The 24,253-nt window shown below is 41.7% G+C and overlaps 1 protein-coding gene across 2 annotated transcripts in view; it reads left to right on the forward strand.

Annotated features, from left to right (window-relative positions):
* The first annotated feature begins 6,009 nt into the window (after nucleotides 1–6,009).
* slc4a3 (solute carrier family 4 member 3) overlaps nucleotides 6,010–24,253 on the forward strand; it is a 60,394-nt gene continuing 42,150 nt past the window's right edge. For both annotated transcript variants that reach the window (XM_031874972.1, XM_031874973.1), the window contains exons 1-3: nucleotides 6,010–6,212; nucleotides 14,177–14,554; nucleotides 24,011–24,185. In XM_031874972.1, the coding sequence (XP_031730832.1) occupies nucleotides 14,501–14,554; nucleotides 24,011–24,185 (229 nt within the window). In that variant the 5' untranslated portion in view covers nucleotides 6,010–6,212; nucleotides 14,177–14,500. The remainder of the gene's footprint in view (nucleotides 6,213–14,176; nucleotides 14,555–24,010; nucleotides 24,186–24,253) is intronic.

The raw sequence follows: 24,253 nt of genomic DNA on the forward strand, positions 1-24,253 counted from the left end.
TGTTTAGCCTTGTTTAACCGGGGCAGATATATGAGTCTGTGCCACACCGAGTACAACATCATTTGGTGCGAGTGGGTAGTTTGACACTGTTTACACAGTTGGCAGCAGGCCAAAGAGAAACCTCTATGTAGATGTGTCGGGTTTGGTGTTTATGCAGGACTTAGCCCTTCATGCTGCCGTCCCAATAAAAACTGTCACAATCCGGCAGACGCCTTGATGTATGGCTCGCATGTGGGGGAAAAAAAATTGCACTTTAAAGTAGTATTCAATGTTTGTCGCCAATGCCCCCTACAATTTGGGTTGACTCATAAAGAACTCTTAGGTCAGCAAACGCTTCTTGTTAAGCCTGGACTGACATAAACAGATGCTTTAAGGATAGAATAAGCAATTTAAGGGACCGTATCAATTTTGGCAGTACAAGTTGCGTTTAAATTATAGAGCCTCAAAACCCCGCAAAACGTTTTTGAAAATATAACATAAATAATAAACAACAGTTATAAGGGAGTGTATAAAGAATATAAAGCTGTATACTTTTTCTTTAACCTCCAGACAGTTAAAATAAATACTTTATTTCCTTTTATTTTGTACCTTTACTACTAATCAGTTAATAATATTTTTTATTTTAGGAATCATTTTCATGCCACACATTTAATCATTTATCTATTCCCTATTCTCCCGCCCCGCAACATTTCCAATTTTCCTTATTCTGATATGATAATAAGATGGGTGCGTCCATGTGTTTCCAGGGAAGGGATTGGTCCAATGTCTGGACCATCGACACAATGCTGAGGAGGGGCAAGACCCCTGCACCTGAGGATAAAGATAACATCATGAAGACTGAAACATGTGTCTGTTAGCTAGCTGCCTTCTAGTGACACTACTTATAACAGTTGAAAAATGACAAAAGCCAGTAAAAAGTGAATAGGCGAGTATTAAGGATGAATTAAATTAACATCTGATTGGTGATTAATGGAAAAGTATAAAGCTCTTTTATTTATATTTACAGCTTTAATTATTAAAGTAAATCTTAAAGTATTGATGCATCGTGGCGTATTATTATTTTTTTATGCCAGTTATGGGGCTTCATATTTCATTTAACTTCATAGGCAGTGGTGCTGTGCTGTCACTTGTATTGCTCAGGGAACCCTGGCTGCGTAGGGAATTCTCGGTATTTGTGTTGGTGATCTGGGTAATTTTTTTGCCACTAACAACACATCTCCCTAAAATCATTTGTTCTCTCACTTTTTTTTCAGTTTAGCATGTTATTGTTGAAACAAGAATTAAGATAGCTTATATGCATTGTTTTACGACTTCTTGGAAACTCCCCGGGGGGGATTTTCACGTGGTCTTAGGCTAGTTTCACTGACAACTTAGGTGTCGGATTCAACAGAGCACTCTGTTGTTCTGTTGTTAGACTTACCAAACCCTCTGGGTCTTTGTGGGAGCTGAGGCAACACAGATGTTATTGGCTACGTCTTGAGTCGTGTTACAGCTCTTCTAATGTTCTTCTCCCTGCATTGCGTGGCTCACCACAGCATTGCCCTCTACTACTCCGTGGGAGCCTGTCCTCTTGCCTGTTGTGTGCTCATTGTCACAGAGCTTCTTCTTTACTTAGATCTTTTCAGTAGTTCGGTTTGTAGACTCTACGTGCTTTTATTTCGTGAAACTTTGGACTCACAAGCGACATCACAATTCATGTTAACTGTTGGACTGTCCCTTTAAGATGTTCAGCTCTGTTGAAGAAGGCTCCCAAGGGGCACGCTTTTCATTCCCGACCCGCCAACTTCCTTTCAAAAATGGCTGCTTCGGCTTCACTACATGCATTGCTGGCATTTCTCTGGACAAATCTTCATTTATAATTCATTTAATTTGTAGAAACATAAAATAGGAGATTTTGTTACTTATAATTCTAATGACCTCAAACCGATCAGCTGCATCACCCTCAAGAGAAAAAAATGTAGTGTTTTGTAACAACTCAAAAAACCTCACTAATATTTGCATACCTTCTAATTAAAAAACAGCTAGCATGCTAACAGTGCTAATGAACAATCCTCCAGGTGATTGACCACTGTGGACACGTTTGCCTTGGTAACGCACAACAGCCGTGCCCTAAGCCTTCCGTGTTGCTGTCCCCAATGCCGGATGAGCTGCACCGACACAGTTACACCGACACAGCACAAAGAGAAGTGGAGGAGCACGCTGTGACTTGTTATCAAACAGGAAACCTGTACACAAAATAAATTAACAGAATACCAAAGAAAGCAGGGAGGTATGCAAGGGAGGAACTGTCTGATTGAGATATATATATATATATATATATATATATATATATATATATATATATATATTCATTACTTTGCTATTTAAAGAGCTATTTCTCGTTAGTGGACTTTTTTTTTTTGTGACATGCACAAGACGTTTGTTCTGCTGTTTTTATTTGCCAAGGAGTGTGTTTTTTCTTTCCTTGTATTCACCCTAAGCACATGTCACATGTGTGTGGTGGAATGGCACTAAATTCACTCATGTACTGTGTTAAAGTACAATTTTGACGTACTTTACATGTTCTTTTGATGCTACTTATACTTCTACACACTATACTACATTCCAGAGTGAAATACTGTACTTTTTATTTGTGATGTACTCGTTACTTTGTAGAATAAGATCAATTAAGAACATTGATGACTTCATACAATACGATGCATTGATATAGATAAACTTCCAAGCAGTATATAAAGGTATAAGCTCCACTTCATTCGGCTATAACTGTTTAATTGATGCTTACACATTGATGTGTCAGTGATAAAAATCCAACATTTCAACTACTACTTTTGATACTTTAAGTACATTCTATTGATAATATGTAAATAAACGTATTCAAGTAACAGAGTACTTAGCTGAGTAAAGGCTCTGAATACATCCTCTGCCACCGTGCATTTCAGTACACTCCACCACAGGCTCTTCATGGTTAAATATCTGGCACTTTAGCTGATAAATGCTCCACTAAGATCACCAGCTTGTCACTAATTTTGTCGTTTGGTGCTGGGCAGGTATAGAGCGCAGTGGGTTTATCAATAACAACAGCTGCCTGCCACATCTGGATAGGATACTGATCAGAGTTGCGAGCCAGGAAACCAAAAACAGTGATCTAAAATAGACTGAAATGCTCCAGAACTGAAGGGAGTTTTGGTGATTATTCTCCATGGACTTTGCACTGTGAATAATACCTTTTGTTGATCCATTGTTAATGTAAAATATGGAATAAATAAACAAATGGGAACGTCAAAACTCTGGGCAAATGTGGGACGGCCAAAAGTACAAAACCAGAAACTGAGTTGTCTGTGACTTTATCCGAAGAAGAAAGGTGTTTGAACAGTGTGACATAAATGACTGGGGGTTTTGAAGTGTTATTTCTCTCTTTGCGAGACCTGTAATCACTCGACTAACAGCCTCGCCCCTGGGCCTCAAGATCCAAGCCCCAGGTATACTGAGCCAAATGAAACATCCTGTAAAGGCACCTGAGGAAGTTTGTCTGAGGTCACCATAGGAAACAAGCTCAAAGTGTAAGTTCATCAACTGTGCTGCGACAGGGCTCTGATCCTACTGTACGTGCGTTCAGCATTTTGCACCGCTGACTCAGATCCACAACGGATCCCCACTCTGCGGTGCTGATCTCCACTTTTAACTCCGTTTTTTGGCTCTGACCCTGCGCTTTTTCATATTTCACTCTGTATTCAGATGGCGTTCATCTTGTTAGTTAGCGGCAGAAAATGTTCCATTTGGATGATCCTCCAGCTGTGAAACGTCTGCCTTGCAGATTCAAACATCTTTGAACTTTAAACATTAACAGGGTTTATTACCATTATAAACGCTGCCACGTAATCTGCCTTCCCAACTTGACAGGATATTGTGTGGCAACTGCTTGCCAAACCGATCTGAGGAATAATGAAATGTCCAGCCATCAACTTTGATAAAATGTAAAAAAAATAAACATTGATGCATGCGTGTTCTATTCCTATTGAAACATATATGGTCATTCCTTTTATTTCTATAGAATCACACGCTTTTAAGCAACTTTTTAGTTGCGGAGATAATGTACATCATACACAAGTAACTCTTAAAACGTGTGATGTGTTTTTATTTGTGAAGTTAGTGCACCCTCTAGTGGAGGGAACCAATAATGCATACTTGCACATCTGTTGATGCATGCACAAATATACAGAGAGAGTCTTCGCTCCCTTTCAATGGGTATACTTTAATTTGGTAAAGTTTTTAAAAAATGTATTTGAAAAATGAACGCTTGTATATTAGGTGAGTTTATTTTGTGTACAAATTTCAGTTTTTAGGATGGTTAAATATGATAAAATCACAGGGAGAAAACAGCATTGTCTGACAAAGGAAAACAAATATGAAATAGAAGAGAGATTAAAACGTTGCTTCATTTAATTCATTGAGAGCTTTTTATAATATATATGTGTTCTAACTTCTTACACGTTACAATGTTGATGATCTGCCACTAAAGATCCTCCAGTGTTTTCCATAACTTCCTAACGTTTGCAAGTTCAATAGAACTGAACAGCTGTTATATTCCAGGTATCCTTTGTAGGAACTTCACAAGCATCACCTCCACCTCCTCAATTACTCTTTCTCTCTCTCTCTCTCTCTGTTTGTTTCTGCTTCCAACTCAATCAGCTGACTGTTCGGATTTCTCCCACAACCCATCTGAGCCAATAACGTTGTTGCTACCAAACTTTAAAACTCTTCCCGTCTCTGCCGCTTCTCTGCAGCAATGCCGATATCCGACTCCTCAGCCTGGACGAGAGACATCCCTCCTCCGGCTCGTTTGCCTCCTCCACTCACCCGGCCACATCTTGCTTTGCTCCCGGCAGTCAACATGCTGATCGCCCCCCATGCGGTCTTCTTTTTTCCATCCAAACTATCACTTTCAGCCTCTGCCTCATCATCAGCGTCTGCCACCCAGGCCCCTCGTGACGTAACGATCTGTATCTGGCATGATAATCTTTAGAACCAGCGATGCATCGCAGCCGGCCTCCATTTGAGACCTGACTCTTACTTCACTGCCGGCTTTCCTTGAGTAAATATGAAACAGATATGAAATCGTCCCTCTCAAATAAATAAATGCAATGCGTCGTGATGTAACAAAGTCTCGATCCTCTGCTGAAAACAAACACAAAGCAACTGACCGGACATTTTAAGTACAGTACATATCTCGAACGTTTTTAAAACTGTATTCGACACAAGGCTCCTCAACAAGCTGCATTATTAGGACAGGACAAAAGTGTCACTCAGGCTCAAATAAAAGCAGATGACCACAATGAATGTGACACACAGGGGCCTTTAGTGGCCCCCGGGGGTCTGGGGCCTTCCAAGCAATTTCCTGCTTTGCCTGGCTGATAATCCAGCCTTGTGTGTCTGACTATCTCTGCACTTTAAATTTGAAGCGTTACTGCCACACAGTGGACATTTGTCCGAAGTCTCTATAACAAAGCTGTAATGCTGTGTGGGATTCATTTTTTCTCTCCTTAAAACTTCATGTAGGCTACACACAGTCTTCAGTGTGCTTTTTCCACTTCATGTATTAGCCCATGTTTTCACATTTCAACCTTCTTCTTCAACGCTGGGAATTTGGTTTGAATTAAAAAAATGTACTATTTATATTTATTGAAACATGTATTTCTATTTGCCATATGCTGTCACCTGACTATCCTGTTTTTGTTTTATTGTCCGTGTGTGTAGATTTGGTGTATAGCCTACTAGAATAAGAAGTGGGCAGCCTGTGTTGAGTCTGCATTTATTAGCCCACTCTACTGTACTCCCTCCACGAGGCTGCACAAGTTTAACTCACTACCTCTATTACTGCTTCTTCAAGTACTATCATTATAATTTATACTACTAACGACTAACGACATCTATTCCCTACCTACCGCCCTCACGAGACAGAACACAAACTGATGAGGCAGCATGCTGTTGTTGTCCATCCATCATTGACTCCAGATTGGCAGGTTGTCCTTCAGAGTCACGTGGTCACGCAGGAGCATCCTTTGCAGATCCCGCGAAGGCTGCGAGGCGCGTCTTCACGTGTAGTGTAGTGACCAGTCTCGCTGCTGCATGTGTGTACAGTCGCAGCATCTCTCGCCTCTTGTTTTGGGTTTTTTTTATTTCGCCACCCGCTGGACTGCCCTCCGAAATCGCAGGTAAGGCGCACAATTTGATACGGCGGTGTCAAACGCGAAAATGCTACTGCGTTGACTTTTGAGTGGGCAACTACGCACTGGCATCGCGATGACGCTGATCGCTGCTCGGGTACTTGGTATGCAACAAAGACACACATGTGCGTGAGCAGAGGAGATGACTGGCTGGCTTTTTGTTGTTGTTGTTGTTGTTGTTGTTGTTGTTGCTTGGACTGAGATGTGCAGTCAATACTGGACTGTCTGTCTTTGCAGGTGTAGGGTTGCCTTCGGGTGCAGGGCTGCACTGTGGAGCAGGGACGTCCTCATTGTGTGTGTGCAGCTCCGGAGGCGGTGGCTTACTGACTGTAGTATGTTCACAGTCGTTGCTGTGCTGCAGTGTTTCGCTTGTGCAATAGAAAGTGCATTGGCGTCTTGCTAAATAATAAATATAAGAATGAGATCTGATGCTGTGTAGGTCACATGCGAGCCGTGTGAACTAGTCCGAGATTCAAGTTCAGACAGACGGAGGTGGATAGGGGTCACATAGTAATGACTCAGCAAAATCGTCCGCTGAGAGCAAACTAATGGCGCATCACAGGATTTCCTCAATTTGAAGGCTTCAAATCTGCTGGCTGTGCACTTCCGGCCGGAACCACATCGGCTGTGGTAACCAGACACCTTTTTAGCCACAAATGTTTTATAAATAAGAAGTTTCAGAATTGAGTGCAAGTATTGATTCATGTACCACTTATGTCCGAGCAAGAAGAAGCAGGGGGTGGGATTTCAAAAGCAGTGTGAACTACACAGTAGGCTCTGCATACATAAAGGAAACTCCATTTTTTGCATTTCTTTCATACAATAACAATATTACACATTTTCAAATTGTGTAAACTCTTGTCACTTAAGATAAAACTGGATGATTTGGGGCTACGTGATGAATAGGTTACTTCACCATAGCCTACATAATAAACACATTCTCCCACCTATAGCTATCTCACCATGCACATACAGAAGCTTTGGTTTGAATTGGCCTTGAGTCAGCGCTGAGATTTATGCCTACAACCAAATAATAATAGAGGTGAATTGAATTTTGTTTAAGCGTCAACATTTTGTCTTTTAAAACAACATAAGGAGTCTCTCTATCTGCTAGATAAGGCCTGACTTCTCCAAGGCCGTCAGAGTGATCAATATTAGAGTAGGAAACCATAAAGCTCCAGACAGTATTATCAGATCGACTCAATTTATTCAAAGCATCTGTAGCGTCCTGGACATTTATAAACATAGGGTTTTATATAATAGTCCATAAACTGAGATGCTGGTTCTGTCAGAGTCCCATTGGTGGCCACATTGGTCCTGCCCAGGGTGTGTGTGTGTGTGTGTGCGGGGGGGAGGGCCCTTGTAAACAGGCTTGGTCTCTCTATTATTGTTGATTTCATTTAAGTTATTTTATTGTTATGATTATAATTGTCATGGTAACTTTTACAACTTCTTTTGCTAGCCTTCTTGTAGCAAATTCATTTTGATATGGTGGTGATTGTGGTGTAATTTAGGCTCCTGCTCATTAACTGCCTGTGTGAGGATCACGACATTCCACTCAGGCAGACACCTAAAGTGCTAAAGGCATTTTAACTACATCCTTGGCTCAGTGCGAGTGTGCCTGAAGTAAGCCCGGAAGCTTATTTTTGTTCTACAGTTAACTAATTTGAATTCTAGAGCACCTTTCATTTCACTTGGGGGTTACCTACTTAACCGAGAGCAGCTGGTATACTCTCTTTTTTGGTTCTTTGTCGAATTTACAAACGGGACCTTCAGATTGACAAGTCAAATGCCAATTACACAATCATCTGAACAAGGGCAAGATAGCTATGCTGTGATGCTAACTGTATGAGAACTAAACAATGGCTAATCATGCATGATTAATCGGTATCTTGCGAAATGACCCAAGACTCAGAGGTTTTAACTTTGAGTTTTTGAATGGGCGCTACAAACACGATCAATCATCCCAGTGGTAGTCAACAAGTTTAACAGCTTGCAGTCATAGAAGCCTCCTGTGTTTCGGTTCAACACATGACCATGTTAACAGGTGACTCTCGGTCGAATGCGTCACGGTTGCTCGTAGTGACAGCAGCTGATGGCGTCGTAAAGGTGAACTCATAAAGGCCTTCAATCAATTTTATATCCATACTCATCTGCGTTTATTACCAACTCCAACAATTTACGAAAGGTACTACGAGCGACCAAGGACGCATTCTGCTGAAAGTCACCAGTTAGCATGGTCACTCTTAAAACCGAATCATCTGTTGCTCTGAAACTGTTGTGAATACCGTAGGAATTCTGTAGAACTTGAGTCCTCTGTTGCAATATTGATTCTGCCAACCGGACACGCAACAGCAACAGACATTTTGATGCTGGTAGCAGTCTGGATGGCTGGGGCAAAGGGCCACCTCTGTTGCCAACATGCATATTTTTGATGACGTCAGCTGTAAAAGGATCTGCAGTCATACAAATATTTTGGTTTGTCGCCTTTAGGCTATACTTTCTCTTCGGCCTTGAAGCTTTCTCTATTGTTCCACTTGTCTTCAACATCACAGAGTTGAAGTTTGAAGCCTCTTTAGAACTATTAAGAGCCACGGTGTCTCTGAGTTTGCAGCCCACTTGTCTCTAAATATAGATCTATACATGAAGAAATAGCTCAAGGCTGTGCCTGGAGTGGCTTGATCTGGCCTGGAGTTAGGGGGGAGGTTGTTACCAGGCAAAGACCTAATGAGGACTCTGCTGGTGGCCTCTGTTCAGGCTTTCTGGCCGACGTGATAGCATTGTGCTTGCACAGATGGTATTTTTGGCAGTGCTGGCCGTTTGTTGATAAAAAGATGTGCATATATGCAAGGCTACATCAAGTACTGAGCAGTGTTAGTTATGCTGCAACACGATACGCGTGGGTTTAACATGTTGGGGTTTGCAGTAACTTGTGATCTTACATTCTCCCTCTGCACTGAGTGTTAAGTCCTGTCCACGTTTGTCATTATGTACTGTGAAAGTCTGCAAGATGTCTCCGCACTGATGCCAAGAGTCAGTCTTGTTCAGTTTCGGATCTAAGATAATCACTCTCTGGTTTCTTCAGCGCCATATTAATTCCCAGATAATATGATCTACTGGTTGCAAAGATTAACAACCTGAAAAAGGACAGGGCTGCAGAAATAAGAACAAGACAGAATATGTATACACAGTGAACAGAAAAACTAAAATTGGTATGTTTAATGTTAATTGTATACATAAAGGATAACTAAATAATACGTTTGATTATGTGATATTTCATTGTTAATGCATCAGGTTATTGACATGATGCATTGCCCCTCCCTGGGTTGGGGACTGCCCCAACTGAGGGAGTTCAAGTATTTCCAGGTCTTGTTCATGTAAAATGAAGCATGAAATTCAATTAAATGTATTTTGTATATGTCACAGCTCTGCCACCATTATCCTGTTTTTTCCATCTCTCACTCACCTAATCAGTTTATTCAGCGCACCTGCCAGTCACACCCACCTCGTCAGCTGATTACTCTCACCTGCTCACTCTGCTGCATCACTATTTAAACCCCAGTCACACACACACACACTCACTGCCGGATCATTTTCATGTCTACCCGCCCGTTTGGGTCGTCCTGTTCCCGGGTTTTCCCCGTCTGCCTGCCCTGCCTCGTCCTGCTGGATTTCCCCCCCTCGTCTCTTGTCTCGTCTGTGGATTCCCTGTTGTGTTTCTGTAAGTTTTCTGTTCTGTTTTCACGTTTCATTAAATACCTGCTTCACTCTACTTCTGGTCTGGTCTGCATTTGAGTCCTCCACCACATCAGCAGTGATGCGAGCATTGTGCCGGACCTTTTGTGGTAAAGAGGGAGCTGAGCTGGGAGGCGAAATTTGCGGTTTACCAATCCATATGCTCCGACCCTCACCTATGGTCATGCGCTTTGGGTAGTGACCGATAGAACGAGATAAGATCGCGGATACATGTGGCCAAAGTGAGCTTCCTTCGTAGGGTGACTGGGATCAGCCTTAGAGGTAGAGAGAGAAGCTCAGACATCCAGAGGGAGCTCGAAGTAGAGCCGCTGCTCCTTTGTGTCGAAAGGGACCAGCTGAGATGGTTCAGGATGCCTCCTGGACGCCTCCCTTTTAAAGTGGGCACGTCCAACGGGTAAGAAGCCCCCGGGTAGACCCAGAACACGCTGGAGAGATTGGATATCTCGTCTGGCCTGGGAACACCTCGGGGTCCACCAGGAAGAGCTGGAAAATATTGCTTGGGAGAAAGGACATCTGGAATATGCAGCTGCCCCTGCAACCCAGCCGGCGATAAGCAAAAATCTAATGGATGGTTGGACGGTTATTAAGATTCAGTGTATTACTCCAGACTAGACTTTTAAAGAAATGCTATCAGTAGATGCATTGGGATAAACATAACAATACAGGTTTAAAGGATGGATGTAAGTAAAGCAGTGAGCTGACGACTGATGGCGACATTCACTAGTATTCATGACTTATTTTCGACATGTGTGGAAGTCACCTTTAGTTGATTCAATCCCTACAACCTGTGGGAGGCCACAGGGCAGATATGGCTTTGGCATCGGGAGTTAAATTTGTAGTGCCATTTGGCACAAAGACCCACCTTGATTAAATGATGTGCAACAAACACCAGGCTGCTGAAAAATAAGCAAACAAACATGTTTCCATTGCTGCTTCTGTGTTAACACTGTTCAGTTTTAATGTAGGACCCTCCACACAAACCAGTCTGTCTCTCATGGTCTCAGCTTACTTTCCAAGCTGCCTCGCAAAAATGGCTTTTCATTTCATTCTTAAAACACTTTTTTGTTTTTTCTGACATGTGATACAGCAGAATTATGAGTGTAGTTATTTTTGTCCAGTTTCATAAGTCAAGTTGTAAATTACCCTAAAAAAGACCCTCTTAATATTTAATAGTGCAGCATTGTTAATTGTTGCAATCAAATAAACGGCTTGGAGAAGCTACTGTTCATTGGCAGCAGTGGTATCATTGTGAGATGCGAACATATTTAGATATAATTGATTGCAACCTTACTTGTCACTTAAGCCAACAAACTAGCTGAAACAACTATTCAATTAATCAACAGAAAAACAAGATTCTGATAAGCAATTTGATAATTGAGTATCGGATGTCATTACTTTGGGACTTGAGAAATCAGGTTTTTTTTCAGAATTTGTATTTAATTTTTCTGTTAGTTTTTTCATATATCTGATGTCTGGACTAGTTCCATTCAATTGTGATTAAAAACAAGTAAGAAAAAAAAACATCGTTGTTACTGTTCACTCACTACTGCTTTACAAAAATGTACAACATTTGTGGTTAACATTAATTTTATATTTTCATGACATAACTATTCATTTATCAGCCACATCATTCTTCTAAGTGTTTCTTGGTGGGTGAAATGTACCATCAGGTGATGAGTGTGCTGCCCTCTCGTCCATTTGACCGAGCGTGTGGGCCCAGTATTTCTTCTCAGCAGTGAAATATGTGGCTGACTATTTTAAGGGGCTCCTGTCCTGCGTCACCCTCATCATCTGTATTGTAGCCCTGACATGCACCAGAGGTTTTGTTTTCCTCTTCTTGTATCTGTTTGGCATTCCTCAGCAGCTCCGCCCCCACCACCACAACACTATCAATGTCAGTCACTTATGTATGTCAGCGTCCCCTTCACACATTCAAAGGGCGAGCCGCGCAGAGCTCTCTGATTACACAGCTGGTATGAAGGGGTGGCGGTGGGCAGGAGCTCGGGCCAAGGTCGCTAACACTCCGCCAGCGGGCCAATCAGGATGACACACAGGCCCTTCAGACACAATACAAACAAGAGCGGAACATTTGTAGCGGGTATTTTTCCCATAGCATATTTAAACAACACAAATTAATTGTAACGAAAAGGTGGTGTAAGTTGCTCAGAACGGATTCGTCCCTGCCTGTTTTTTATTGAGCCTGTTGTTCTTGGCGATGCAGCACAGCTATAATTAATGCCACATTTGGGCACAACAATTGCCCATGTGCCATACTGCCTACTCATCTCATGGTTTTATATGTGCAGCGCCTTGTGCGTAATGTGAGCCACGAGCCAGCCGTAAATGTCTCAGAGTGAGTCAGCTGAATAAAACAGAGACGGATGTGGAGCCTCTTGTTGTGACAGTGGGAAAACAGCAGCTCCAAACAGAGTGGGTCACTTGGGATTTATCAGCTATATTCCATCGGCCTCTTTGTGGAGGCAGTATCTAATTGTAATGATGTATGCTCAATTCAGTATAATGTGTTTTTTGTGCTGCTGTAACGTTGTATTCAGCAGGGGTAGAACATTCTGGTGTTGCCTATTGATATTACAAAGGGGCACGTAAGCACTGCAGATCGACTCAAATTCTGGAGACTAACTGAGTGACTATCTCGAGTCACACTGTTCAGAATAATTGCTGACCAGCAATCTTTAGCATGTTTACAAGGATGAGACGCACCTGTTTTCCTCCACGTGAAAACCAAAATAATCAGCGGCTTCTGTTTTAGCATCATCGGCATAATTAAGCGGTCCCCAGGTGCCCTCCCTTGTTTGTTTATGTGTGCGTGTGCTACAGTGGTACCCAGATTAGACTGAGAAGTGAGTATCAAGATAAAAGACGTGGAAAAAAATAATAATTTAGACCCTGGTCCATGAGGTTGAAATGCAATGAGTTCCTCAAAAGGTTCCCCTGTTTTAGAAAAGGGGCTTTAGCCGGTGAAAATGTCCCAGAGGAGTTGGCAGAGGCCTAACGGAGCTAAAAGGACTGAATGTTAGACTTGCATTCGCCAGTTGGACAGAGAAATGCCTCCTAAATGAATGCTAATATTGCTCTGCGACTGCTGGATGTACAATTGTTTGCTAATTTGTTAGCCATAGTAACTTCAACTTTGTTCCACTGCCTCCAAGTGGCCAAATAATCAGATAATGCTACTTTAAACTGGGACAATTTATACCTTTTTATAATCATGATATAGTTACTTGAACAACAAAGACTATGACTTTGTTTCTCACGGGGAGTTTTCCAAACTTGTGCTACCAGCCAGATTTAGAATATGCCAAATTAATTAATTATGTGACTCTCTGGACTGCTTATAGCAGTAGTAAACACAAGTCTGGTACCTTGATAGAGACAGCCCTGGTCTGTTTCATTCAAGTGCTGATTCTGGTTCTGTTTGCTACATGCCCCACAAACGAATCATTTTGAAATTAGGATTGATAAAGAACTTGTTTTTACCAATACTAATTTTGCCAATGATGAAAAGATAATGAGGCTTGTTAGATAATTTGTTGTTCAAATACTGTTTGCATCCAGCTCTTAACCTGGCCCAAGAGAAGTATGACGGGAGAGTAAAGGGATGAATTGTCACATATTCTTGAAGGAAGATCCCCTGGTACAAGTAGTACACCGTCCTAGAGGATGTAATGTGGAAAATAAGTGTTATTCAAATCAATGCATAGTGTTCACCTTTCACTCCACTGAGACACTAGAAGTATAATGTCCCCCCTAAAGTTTAATACAGTATGACAAGAGTTGGGCTGACATGGGGGTGACCACAAGACCCTCGCTTTGAGTCCAGACAGGGGCTCTTGTTGCATGTCAACACCCTCTCTGACGCCATTGAAGCTGAAAAAAAACAACACAACAGGGAACCAGTGATTCACAACAGATGCATTCATTCATTTAAAAAATAAAAAAAAAATAAAAATATATATATATATACATACACACACAAAGGTGACATATTGACACATTTTATTTTGCAGGAATTTGCTCAGACATTTGAAGCATTTTGATAAGAATATAGCTATTCACTTTGTGTATTTCTGTGTTGCATGTGTTGATCATTTACTGTGCTTGGTTACTGTGCAACAGTTGCTTATATATTCCTCATATCCGACAAGTAACTTTCTCTCCTGTCCACTCTCCTGCAGGTTATGCCACCCCGAAGGCTTCCTGGATCCCCAGCCGTGAAAGAGAAGGGCTGATCCTCGTCCTCCCTGAGGTTCCTGCTGCTCTGCACCCCATCTTTCCCTCCCTCCCTCTCCGGCTTATTCCCCTCTCCCAACAGCACTGACCCCACCCCACACCTGCCACCCCTTTCATCACCTTTAAGACTGTCTGTCCCGACACATCCCTCCCCACAGCCACTCCATACCCAGTCTGTCTCTTTAGTTTACAGCAGCCACACTCTTTTCTTCAGACCCGTGCCCTTGTCATAGAGCTGTTCTTCACACACTGGCTGCACGCCAGGCCCCATGGCTACAGGAGGTCATGCCCCAGAGATAGATGTGTTGGACAACCTACAACAGGTAAGAATTACTTTAGGTGTTCCTATAATCTAACCTTGTAAAAGGAAGCTATAAAACATGGAAACGTGACTTAAGTAAACACACACCAAACATCTGTAAATAAAACCCACTGTACATTACTGTCATGTCTGGTGTTATTAAGTGTTACAGTTATATGAACTTTTTTCTTCATTCGATTCGGAACCATAAACGTGTGCTTTTGCAGTTTTTAAAAATGTCATAAACATTACATTTTATATACCGTAACTAGACACAAGCTTGTTTTGCCCAGAGCTAGTCGGTTCTGAGCTGCAGGGATTCTGTTGCCTTTTGGAGGTTAACTATTCAGCCCGGTGTTCAGAATGGCATAATCTTGTGAAAAAGCCAACAGCTTTCAGCTTGATCTAAATTGCCCTAATTAGACCCCGGAGCTCTCCCAAGCAGCTAAGTGAGTAAGAACAGTGGCAGAGTCCCTGTGGCAAGTAAGGTAATGCTGTTGGAGTTAGTCCTGTTGATTTCATTCATTTTTCTATAGAAAGTGCGTAGACACTAAATGGGAGTATATTCTTTGCCAACAAAGAAAACATAATCAATGACCATGTGTATATTCACTGTGGGTAATGTGCTAACTGCCCTCTTGCCGAGAGTTAGATGAGAAGAACCATCCATGCCACTCTCATGTCTGTGTTTAAAGATTTAAATCCAAAATGCAATTAGCTTAGCTTTGCTAGCATAACAACTGGAAACGGGGAGAATAGGCTACGTCCAAAGTCAATTTTTAGTATTTTCCAAAATGTCAAACAATTCTTTGAACAGAAACTAAAGAAAAATATGTTATACTGTAAGCATACAGACAAACACCGTCTGCAAAACCACTTAATGCAAAAAAAAAAAAAAATAATAATATGACTTTTTTTCCAGCTGGCAGTGCTGGTTTGCATTATGAGATGTAGAAGTAAGGGAAGTGAAGCAGGGTTAATAGTTCATTTTGGAAATTGACTGGCATCTTAAAGATTGGGAAAATGGATATGCAGATGGCAAGGGAACTGGAGGAGAGTTTGACTTTGATGGAGTCACTCTCAGTGAGCCAGTAAAGGAATCGAGTAAGATATCTTTTCACTAGGGAAATTAATGTTCAGTGTATTTCTAAGCTGCATAATCTCTAACATAAAATTCACATTTCCACAACAATCAGCTGCCAAATAACATGTCTATAAAAAAAATAAAAAAAGCCAGTGGTGTTTCCTGTTTCCCTAATCAAGTATTTTCCCAGCTGGATCTGGTATTTCTAAGAGTGTCACTGTTCTCTAACCCTCAGGCCAGTGCTGCCCATTAAAACTGTTTGTATATCATGAATGTCAAACAAAAGGCCTGTTTCAGTTATTTCAAATGGCGCTTTTGATATTGTTGCAATACTGTTGCAAAAAAAAAAAAAAAAGAAGTTTGATCTCAAACAAGGTCTGCCTCATGTTTTATCATTATTTGGACATTTATTGACAATAAGAAATTGAGTTTTCCCAGATATTGCTCGACAAGCAATTGCAAGAGCCACAGCAAAAAAAAAAAAATCTGGTGGTATCCAGGAAGCATCCTGATCAGATGCTTGAACTACCTCTGTTGGCCCCTTTTCTATGCAAAGAAGCTGAGCCTCCAAGCTCCTTCAGGATATCTGTGCTCCTCATTCCTATATCGAAGGCTAAGCCCAACCATCCTACGAAGGAAGCTTATTTCGGTTGCTTGTATCCACGATCTCATTCTTACAGTCACTACCATAGGTGAGGATTGGAGCGTGGATGGACGTAGATCGATTGGTAAATAAAAAGCTTTGCCTCCCGGCTCAGTTCCCTTCTCAACACTTTAACTGGACCCACCCCATCACCGATGATCATCCATCCATCTCCTGCTCCATTTTACTCTCACTCTTGAACAAGACCCCGAGATAATTGAACTCCATCACTTCCATCACTCCCAATGCACTCTTTTCTGGCAGACAACACTGTATCGGACTTAAAGGTACTGACTCTCAATCTGACCACTTAACACTCGGCTGCACACCGCCCCAGTGAGTGCTGAAGGACACAGTCTGATGGAGCCAACAGAACCACATCATCTGCAAAGACTGAGGCCCCCAAACACTCCCCTCCCACGCGGCAGCATCCTGAGATCCTGTCCATGAAAATCACAAACCGAATCGATGACGAGGGACAATCCTGGCGGAGGCCATACCCGTTGGAAATATGTTTGACCTTCTGGACGAGTATATGGAAACAGCTTTCACTGTGGTTATATAAAGACCGAATGGCTCGTACCAATAAACTCTGTGATCCCATATTACTGCAGAAGCCCACACAGGACTCCCCAGGGGACAGGGTTATAAGCCCTCTCCAAATCCCTCTCCAAGTACACAAAACACATGGGGACTCGATGGGCAAATTCCCATGTCCCCTCCAACATTCTGTAAAGACTGTTCCATGGCCAGGACGGAATCCACACTGCTCGGCCTATATCTAAGGTTAAACAACCTCTTCTTCCATCACCTTAGAATAAACTTTCTTGGAGAGGCTGAGCAGTTCACACATTACCTAAAATAAGTATTTTACATTTTAAGGTTTTGAATTGAAGTATAATGAGTAAGGGTGTCAAAAATCTTTTCTTAATTGAAAATTGTTTGGACTGAGCTTTCGATATCGAACTGCAAAATCATATAGTAAATAACTATAATAATATAACTATCAAAACCTGATTAACAATGGCATAGTGTAAGTGCTGAAGAAAAAAAATTGTGGATTGGCAGAATCATGTATCTTGATTTGAAAGAAGCACTGAACTGCCTTCAAGACTTAATTGTTCCCTTCCAGTGTCTCACATAGGGATGGGTCTGTGGGAAGTGCTCAAGCCCTGCATAGCAGAATGCTTCCTAGCTATTAGCCTGTGTTCTCAGGGAGAAAAAGCTCTGCCAACTAAGTCAATGATGTGTCATTACACACAGTGGGGACCATGTCATCCACTGTGTGTATACCATATTGTGACACTGGTTTGAAGGAAGTAATAGGCTGATTGCAAGTGGACCCTTCAATTTCCTACACTCAATTACGTGTGCACTCTCCACTTACAGCACACACACAGCATCCATAGAGAGACGGAACAGCTTCTTTGCAATGTTACCTCTTATGGCTGATCAATGTCACTCTGAACCGATGTATTTATTTAGTTTTCTGAGGTGGTTTTGTGTGAGTGTGTGGAGGATATTAAAGCAAACCTATGTGGCCCAGCTGAGTGTGGGTTGCCACAGAAACATCACCAGCTGCTTGCCAGCTTGCATCAGCTGCAGTTTTTGAAGAGATCCTCTTATGGATGTTGGTGGCTTTGGTCATCGCGTGTGGGTGTTAAGATGAAGGTGTGCTTCAATTGAAACAATAAGTGTTGGATTTTAACTGTTACTACAAGTTGCATTGCCTTAAGCTCCACTGGCAACCGTAGTAAAGCCTCATTATAAGCTTCATGAAATAGGTTTATTTTCCATCTTACAGTATGTTATGCAGTCCATTTCATTTTATATATTCGTCTTATTTTTTTATGTGCATTTTATGTCTGACGACCCTCTCTGCCCTGTCGGCCTGTTTGTTTGGCTGCCTGCCTTGCAGGTGGCAGAGGGTCGTCAGGCAGAGTGGAAGCACCTGAGGCCATTAGCAACACTGGCCCTGTGTGCCAGAGCACCCAGTGTAAAAACCCTCTGGATTCTCAGTTGGTCTCTCGCTGAGACACCCATTTTGGTTTTGTTTGCGGTTATGGTTTGTTTCTACATGATACAACATTGCATACACACTTTCCACGCACACACTCACTTACACTGCTGAAATCACTGACTTCACATGTCACTGTTAGTTTACGTTTGTCTTTTATGTTACTTTAAACCTAATAAATAATGGTTAAACTGCTTCATTGAATGCATCTTCCTTTTTTGTCATGTCATGTTTATTTTTGTGTGGTGTGCGGTCAGAGCAGTTGTCTCGGGGACACATCCATAGCTGTCAGGTGAGTAACCAGCTTGCTGGGGGCCTAAGCGGGCTATTGGTTTAAGTGTTTAAAAAGCCTACCGCTAATCTGCATGAAGACTAGGGTTCAGTGAGGTAGATTAGTTTGGGATAGGCAGTCTAGGTAGAGGGACTTCCACATCAGTTTGGGGGACAAATCATTGTCTCTCTTACTGCACTAGTTGACCTAGAAAACGCTGTCTGGTTTTGGTTGTGGCCTTTGACCTGGTCTATTATGGCAGGGGTAGAGGACTTTGTTGATGCTCCATGCGAGGAGGTTGTGGATCGTTGCACTAGAGATCAGCTCTTCAAGATTGCAGAAAAGTATGATATTGATCTAAGTGATAAACGGCTTAAGGAAAATGTAAAGGCAATGGTTGAAAAGCAGTTGGTTGAGAGAGGGGTGCTGGTGGCTAAACAAGAGGGACTGGGTCAGTCAATATCAGCACCGGCACTTTCAGTTCCATCAGGGAACCTTACCTTTTGAGCAGCAGAAATAATTGCTTTTGTTACAGTTTTCTCATGAGAAGGAGAAACAAAGAGTGGAAGTGGATAAGCAAGTGGAAATTGAGTGGTTGCGGTACAAAATAGAACAGGAAAAGATGGCGTTAGTCAGAGAGGGTAAGCTTTCTGGAGATGTTTTGCACGCGGGAAATAGTTCATCATCGCGATATTGTGAGTAGTTTGCATCTCTTGCCTAAGTTTAACGAGAAGGATCCGGATGTGTTTTTTACACTGTTTGAGCGGATTGCACAGGCAAGACATTAGTCAGACTCTTGGAAGACAACTGAGGAGAAAACGGGACACAGACCCCTGGTGGAAGGGAGGGGTCATCACATGTCCATTTATTTTATTATTAAAGAGTGAAGATTGCGAAACTCTGCTCTGCGGAATCTGTATTCTCTGTGTTGCTGTTGTTCGGTGGCAGATTAGAAGTGCCAAGGAGGTAACAGAAATATTTGTGGTAGTTAGATGTCTTTGTGTATGATTGGACCATATTTAAGGCAAACTTGCAAACAATCTCATTCAGTGAGCCGCACATTTTGAAGTAATGGCTGATAAACATCAGCTGTGCGGTGAAAAGGAAAGCAAAACACTGATGCTGATATTTATGTTAGTTGTGATTTGTTTGTCTGGGAAGAGTGCCAGCTCCTTCAATCACTGATGCCGGGATGAAGGGATGAAGGGATGATGGGAGTGGGAAGCAGTTTAAAACACTGCTCAATAAAAACCAGCAGGAAGCAACAGAAAGCGGCGTAATCTGCAGAGGCAAACAAACTGATTGTATATTTTCATCCGACTGGATTTTGATAAATCGCAGCACTATACGATCCTCTTCGCCTGGCACTGCATTGTAAAATTTACAATATCTGTGTCAAGAACATCAAACATACAGTGACATACTATCAAGCAGTGTAACATACAAGAGCCTAGAGACACTTTCTTGCTCAGCATACAGATAGAGACAACTCCCTTTCATTTGATTAAATTAGGTTGATCCACATCCAGCAGACACTGAGCAGCATCTTAAGTTGTGTCTCTGGTCACCTGATGAATGCAAGACATGCACTCTCCTTTTAGCTTTGGTCTCCAATAACTCCTGAGGGCACTAAAGGCTGCTCTTTGGTGCAGAGCAGGTAGAGTGTACAGAGCTTTTTGAGAGTAAACCAAAGCACTGAATGTGCAGGCTGTAAAACCAAAACCTTTGTAGAGCTGAAACTGCTAAATCTAGTGTTAATTATCTATGGGTTTGTCACTATGAGTGACTCCTTTTACAGTACACAGTTACTTGATCTATTTATATGATACAACTTTTGATTGGAGCCACTTTGTTTTCAAAACCAATATGGCCCACAATCACTGACGTTCTTTAAATTATGTTTCCAGAGTTATTGTAGGACATAGCTGGGCAGAATATGCTGCCCCTTCCACCTGGAACAATGTATAGAACATGGCATTTTTCAGAGGTTAATACTCCTTGTGAATTTCAAAAGATTTGTATGTGCGGTCGATGCTTTTTCCTTTTTGAAAACACCAATGTTGTTTTTTGTTGCCTTATTGGCTTGAAAAGGAGCTTTTACCTGGGGAAATTAAAGGCAGAATGGGTCGGATGTTTCATACAGAAGTAATCACTCTAGTCTCTGACCCACTAGAAGTGTGTGGTGGTGTCTATATCTGCTAAGTCCCTGCCCTCTGCTTGCATTCTCTTTCTGGGCATCAACAAAAACATAATGCCAGATAGTATGGGCGCATCCAAGATGAAGCTGTGAAAATGGCGGACACAGTGCTGGAAAAAAATCGCGCAAATATCACAAGGCGAAACACAAAGAGCAAATCTGGGGTTGGCTTTTACCACTGGTGAGCACCTTAACCCTGACAGCGGTCAGGGGGCGTGCACTTCTGGGTTCGTTTGTCGATTGTTCCAACATCTGTAGTAGGGTATACGATGCCTGTTGTTTATTTTATGGCTGCACCATCACATCAGTAAATACATCTACAATATTTTCAGTTTTCAGCATAAATAATTGATTTTTATATAGAGAAAAATAAGTGAGATTGTTTTAGTGAACTTGCTCAGCATGTGTTTTGTAATGGAACTCCGATGGGTTCGGCAGAGTGCAAGATGCTTATTACATTGGTCAGATGGTTTGCAGGTTTATGGGCAACTTAATCTAACTAAATATCTAAATATGTGAAATGACTTCTTAACAGCACGATACAATTAAACTGTTTAAAGGTTTAGGCAACAAAAGCACTTAGTTTTGGTCTATATATATCGAGAGAGAGAGAGAGAGAGAGAGATGTGTATATATAATGGCCGGGGTAAAAATAAGTACGTAATCAAAGTAAAATACGTAAAGACATCATAAAACTAACTTCACAATAACTCAACAACAAAGTCCTGCATTTGTTTGACCCATCCACCAAAACTCCTCCACACCATAGGTAATCTCTCTCACTGCTTATACTACATCACTAGTAGCATATTTACCTGGATGCTTTCAATAGACATGAAAACCCCAAATATTCCCTCACCCCAGAAGGTTTCCCTGATCACTACTGTGGACGCATTTGATCGTGACAAAACAGGGCAAACACCCTCCTCCATATATTAGTCAGCAGATGATGAATATTTTAATGTGGCTCTCTGGCTCAGCATTCCATTAAATATGAAATATTAATGCTGCAGTGGAAGTTGGGCAGTTGGCTCATGAGAAAATGTTAGACAGCATGTTTTAGCTGAACAGTGTTTGTATTGCAGGCTCTCCTCCTCATAATTGATTAGAAGTGGCCAAACCAGCCACAGAGTAGTTGAGTTTTATATGCATCAAATGTGTTTGACTTAGATGGTAACCCACAGTGCTAGTGCTCCTAAAGATGAGAGCTCTCATCCACCATTCATTATTTGGAGATTTCCATCTTCATATTGGCAACACCGCTGACAGGAATTAGATTGTATAACTCCTTTGAGCTCCAGTGGGTTTATACCACACATCAAAGGATACACTCTGTTGACTGCTGATTCTTTTTTGTTTTATTTTCTTCAATTCATTTTCACTGTGGCTTCAAGTTGCTTTTTGGTGATACTGTATTGTTCAGATTTTTTTATCTCACATCAGAATTTCTCACCAGACAGAATGACTGGTCCATCTGTGTCTGTGTGGATGAAACTAGAGTTTCAGTGTATCCAAACACTGGAATTACAAGAGCCTGTTCTAAAATCTCTGATTGCTATTGTGTCCCATACTTGAAATCACTGCACTCCATTGTCTGTCATCCAAATCGGACTCGCATAGCGACTCCACCACCTGGGCATGGCTTGCCCTCCTCCTGTGTCCCTCCACCTCCAACTGACTTCAAAGATGACATGAAAGCGTTTAGTGCCAATGGGGCTTGAGCAAAAGCAGGTTAGGAGAAAAATCCCTTTACTGTAGTATCTGCCACAGCTGAGAGTATTATTTCCCCATGCATTGCATTAGGACTATTAAATTCAGAGTCTTACACGGATACGAAGTAAGAAGAGAAGGATGTTAGAGAGGTTGAAATTAAACCAGAATGGCTTCGCAGGAATATAGAGCACCTGAAGTAATGAGCAACATTGAGCTGGCCGTCCAGTGAAAACAAGCCTTTTACTGCTCACTGAATTTAAAATTCCCCCTTTTATAGTTTGTCTGGCTTCTTCTGCCTCAGCGTTGTGTAGATAGGTAGCTCAGATCATTAAAGATATCCCGTCCCTTCATCCCACTGGTAATAAGGGAGTAATGGAGCCCTGGCTCGGAGAAATCGGAGACCACCGAGCAGTTGCCAGACTGCTTACCGCTCTTGCCAGCACCAATCTGAGGCCGAGGAAGTGGCCTGTCCCAAAGATTTGACCTATCAGAGGCAACCAAATGGCTCTGGCAGGACACTCCCTTCAGCCTCCGCTGTCTCCAGGGGCTGTCTAGTGCATTAGTTCTTTGCTGCTTAGCACTATGTTGTATTGATTTGATGTCCTCACATGCAGTGGAGGGTGTACAGACACTGTGCTTATTGTGCCCTAACAGAATTACAGTACACTACCTTTATTTCCTATGAGAAATACAAAGCAAAAACCAAAACCCTGTTTTTGGTTGGCTTTTGGCTTTAATTGGAGCAGTAACAATGGAAGTTTGTGTTGGAAGAAGATTCTTTCTTTTTTTTGAGTTATACGCAATTTAAACCGCTTATGCGCAATGCATTGATGTAGTTTTCAACCGTATATACACACTGTGGAATTTGTGATGGAAGTCCTCCACATTTATTTGTTCTATGTTCACCCTGATTAGGACTTCCTCCAAAGCACTCCCCTTAAAGGAATACTTGATCCATAAAATTACCATTTGTATATCAATTTATAACCCCATGTTACTTTCAATTCTTGAAGATATATATATATATTTTTTTTTTCTCATATGCCCCCAGGACAAATGGAGAATCCAAAAAAACGCATGCATCCTAAACTATGCATTTTCGACCACAATCGTACTATTTAAAACACTTCCTCCAGTATCGTCTCATGCACAGACTTGCAGCGAGCATGATACAGTAGTGGAGGAATTGTTTTAGATATTAAGATTTGTTTGTCAATCAGTAAACATACGACTAGATAAATGAGACTTGGATTATACTTCATGAGTTGTGTGAGAGTTTGCAAAAGGATATTGGCCTCCATTTACTTCCATTCATCAAGACTTATCTCTGTTTTTATGGTTCTTCGTTCACCGCGAAGGCACGCTGGAAAAACTACCTTTCTTCAATTTAAAGGTAACACGGGGTGTGTAATTAATATAGAAATGATCATTTTGTGGGTAAAATATTTCTTTAATGAACCAATTCTTCCCTTGTTGAGCCCTCTCCGTGTTAACTCTTTCTACCAGTTCCTTTTCAAGTGAAAAGTTTTCTCTTTCTCTCCATTCTTCTCCAGGTGAAGGTGGAGGAGGAAGATGAGGAAGGATCAGCGGAGGAACTGGAAGCAGAAGAGGAGGCGGAGAACTGGGAGAAAGCGTTGTCTGTGGAGCGCTTTGGAGACATCATCAGTGATTCTGCTTCCGCCAGCGGAGACAAGATGGGCCGGCATTACACTGAGAAAGACTTTGAATGTAAGCAGAGCTACAGCTTGCAAGTACTATATATATATATATATATATATATATATATATATATATAT

This window comes from Anarrhichthys ocellatus, unplaced genomic scaffold (assembly GCF_004355925.1).
Source record: "Anarrhichthys ocellatus isolate YVR2014 unplaced genomic scaffold, GSC_Weel_1.0 scaffold86, whole genome shotgun sequence".
NCBI classification, from domain to species: domain Eukaryota; kingdom Metazoa; phylum Chordata; class Actinopteri; order Perciformes; family Anarhichadidae; genus Anarrhichthys; species Anarrhichthys ocellatus.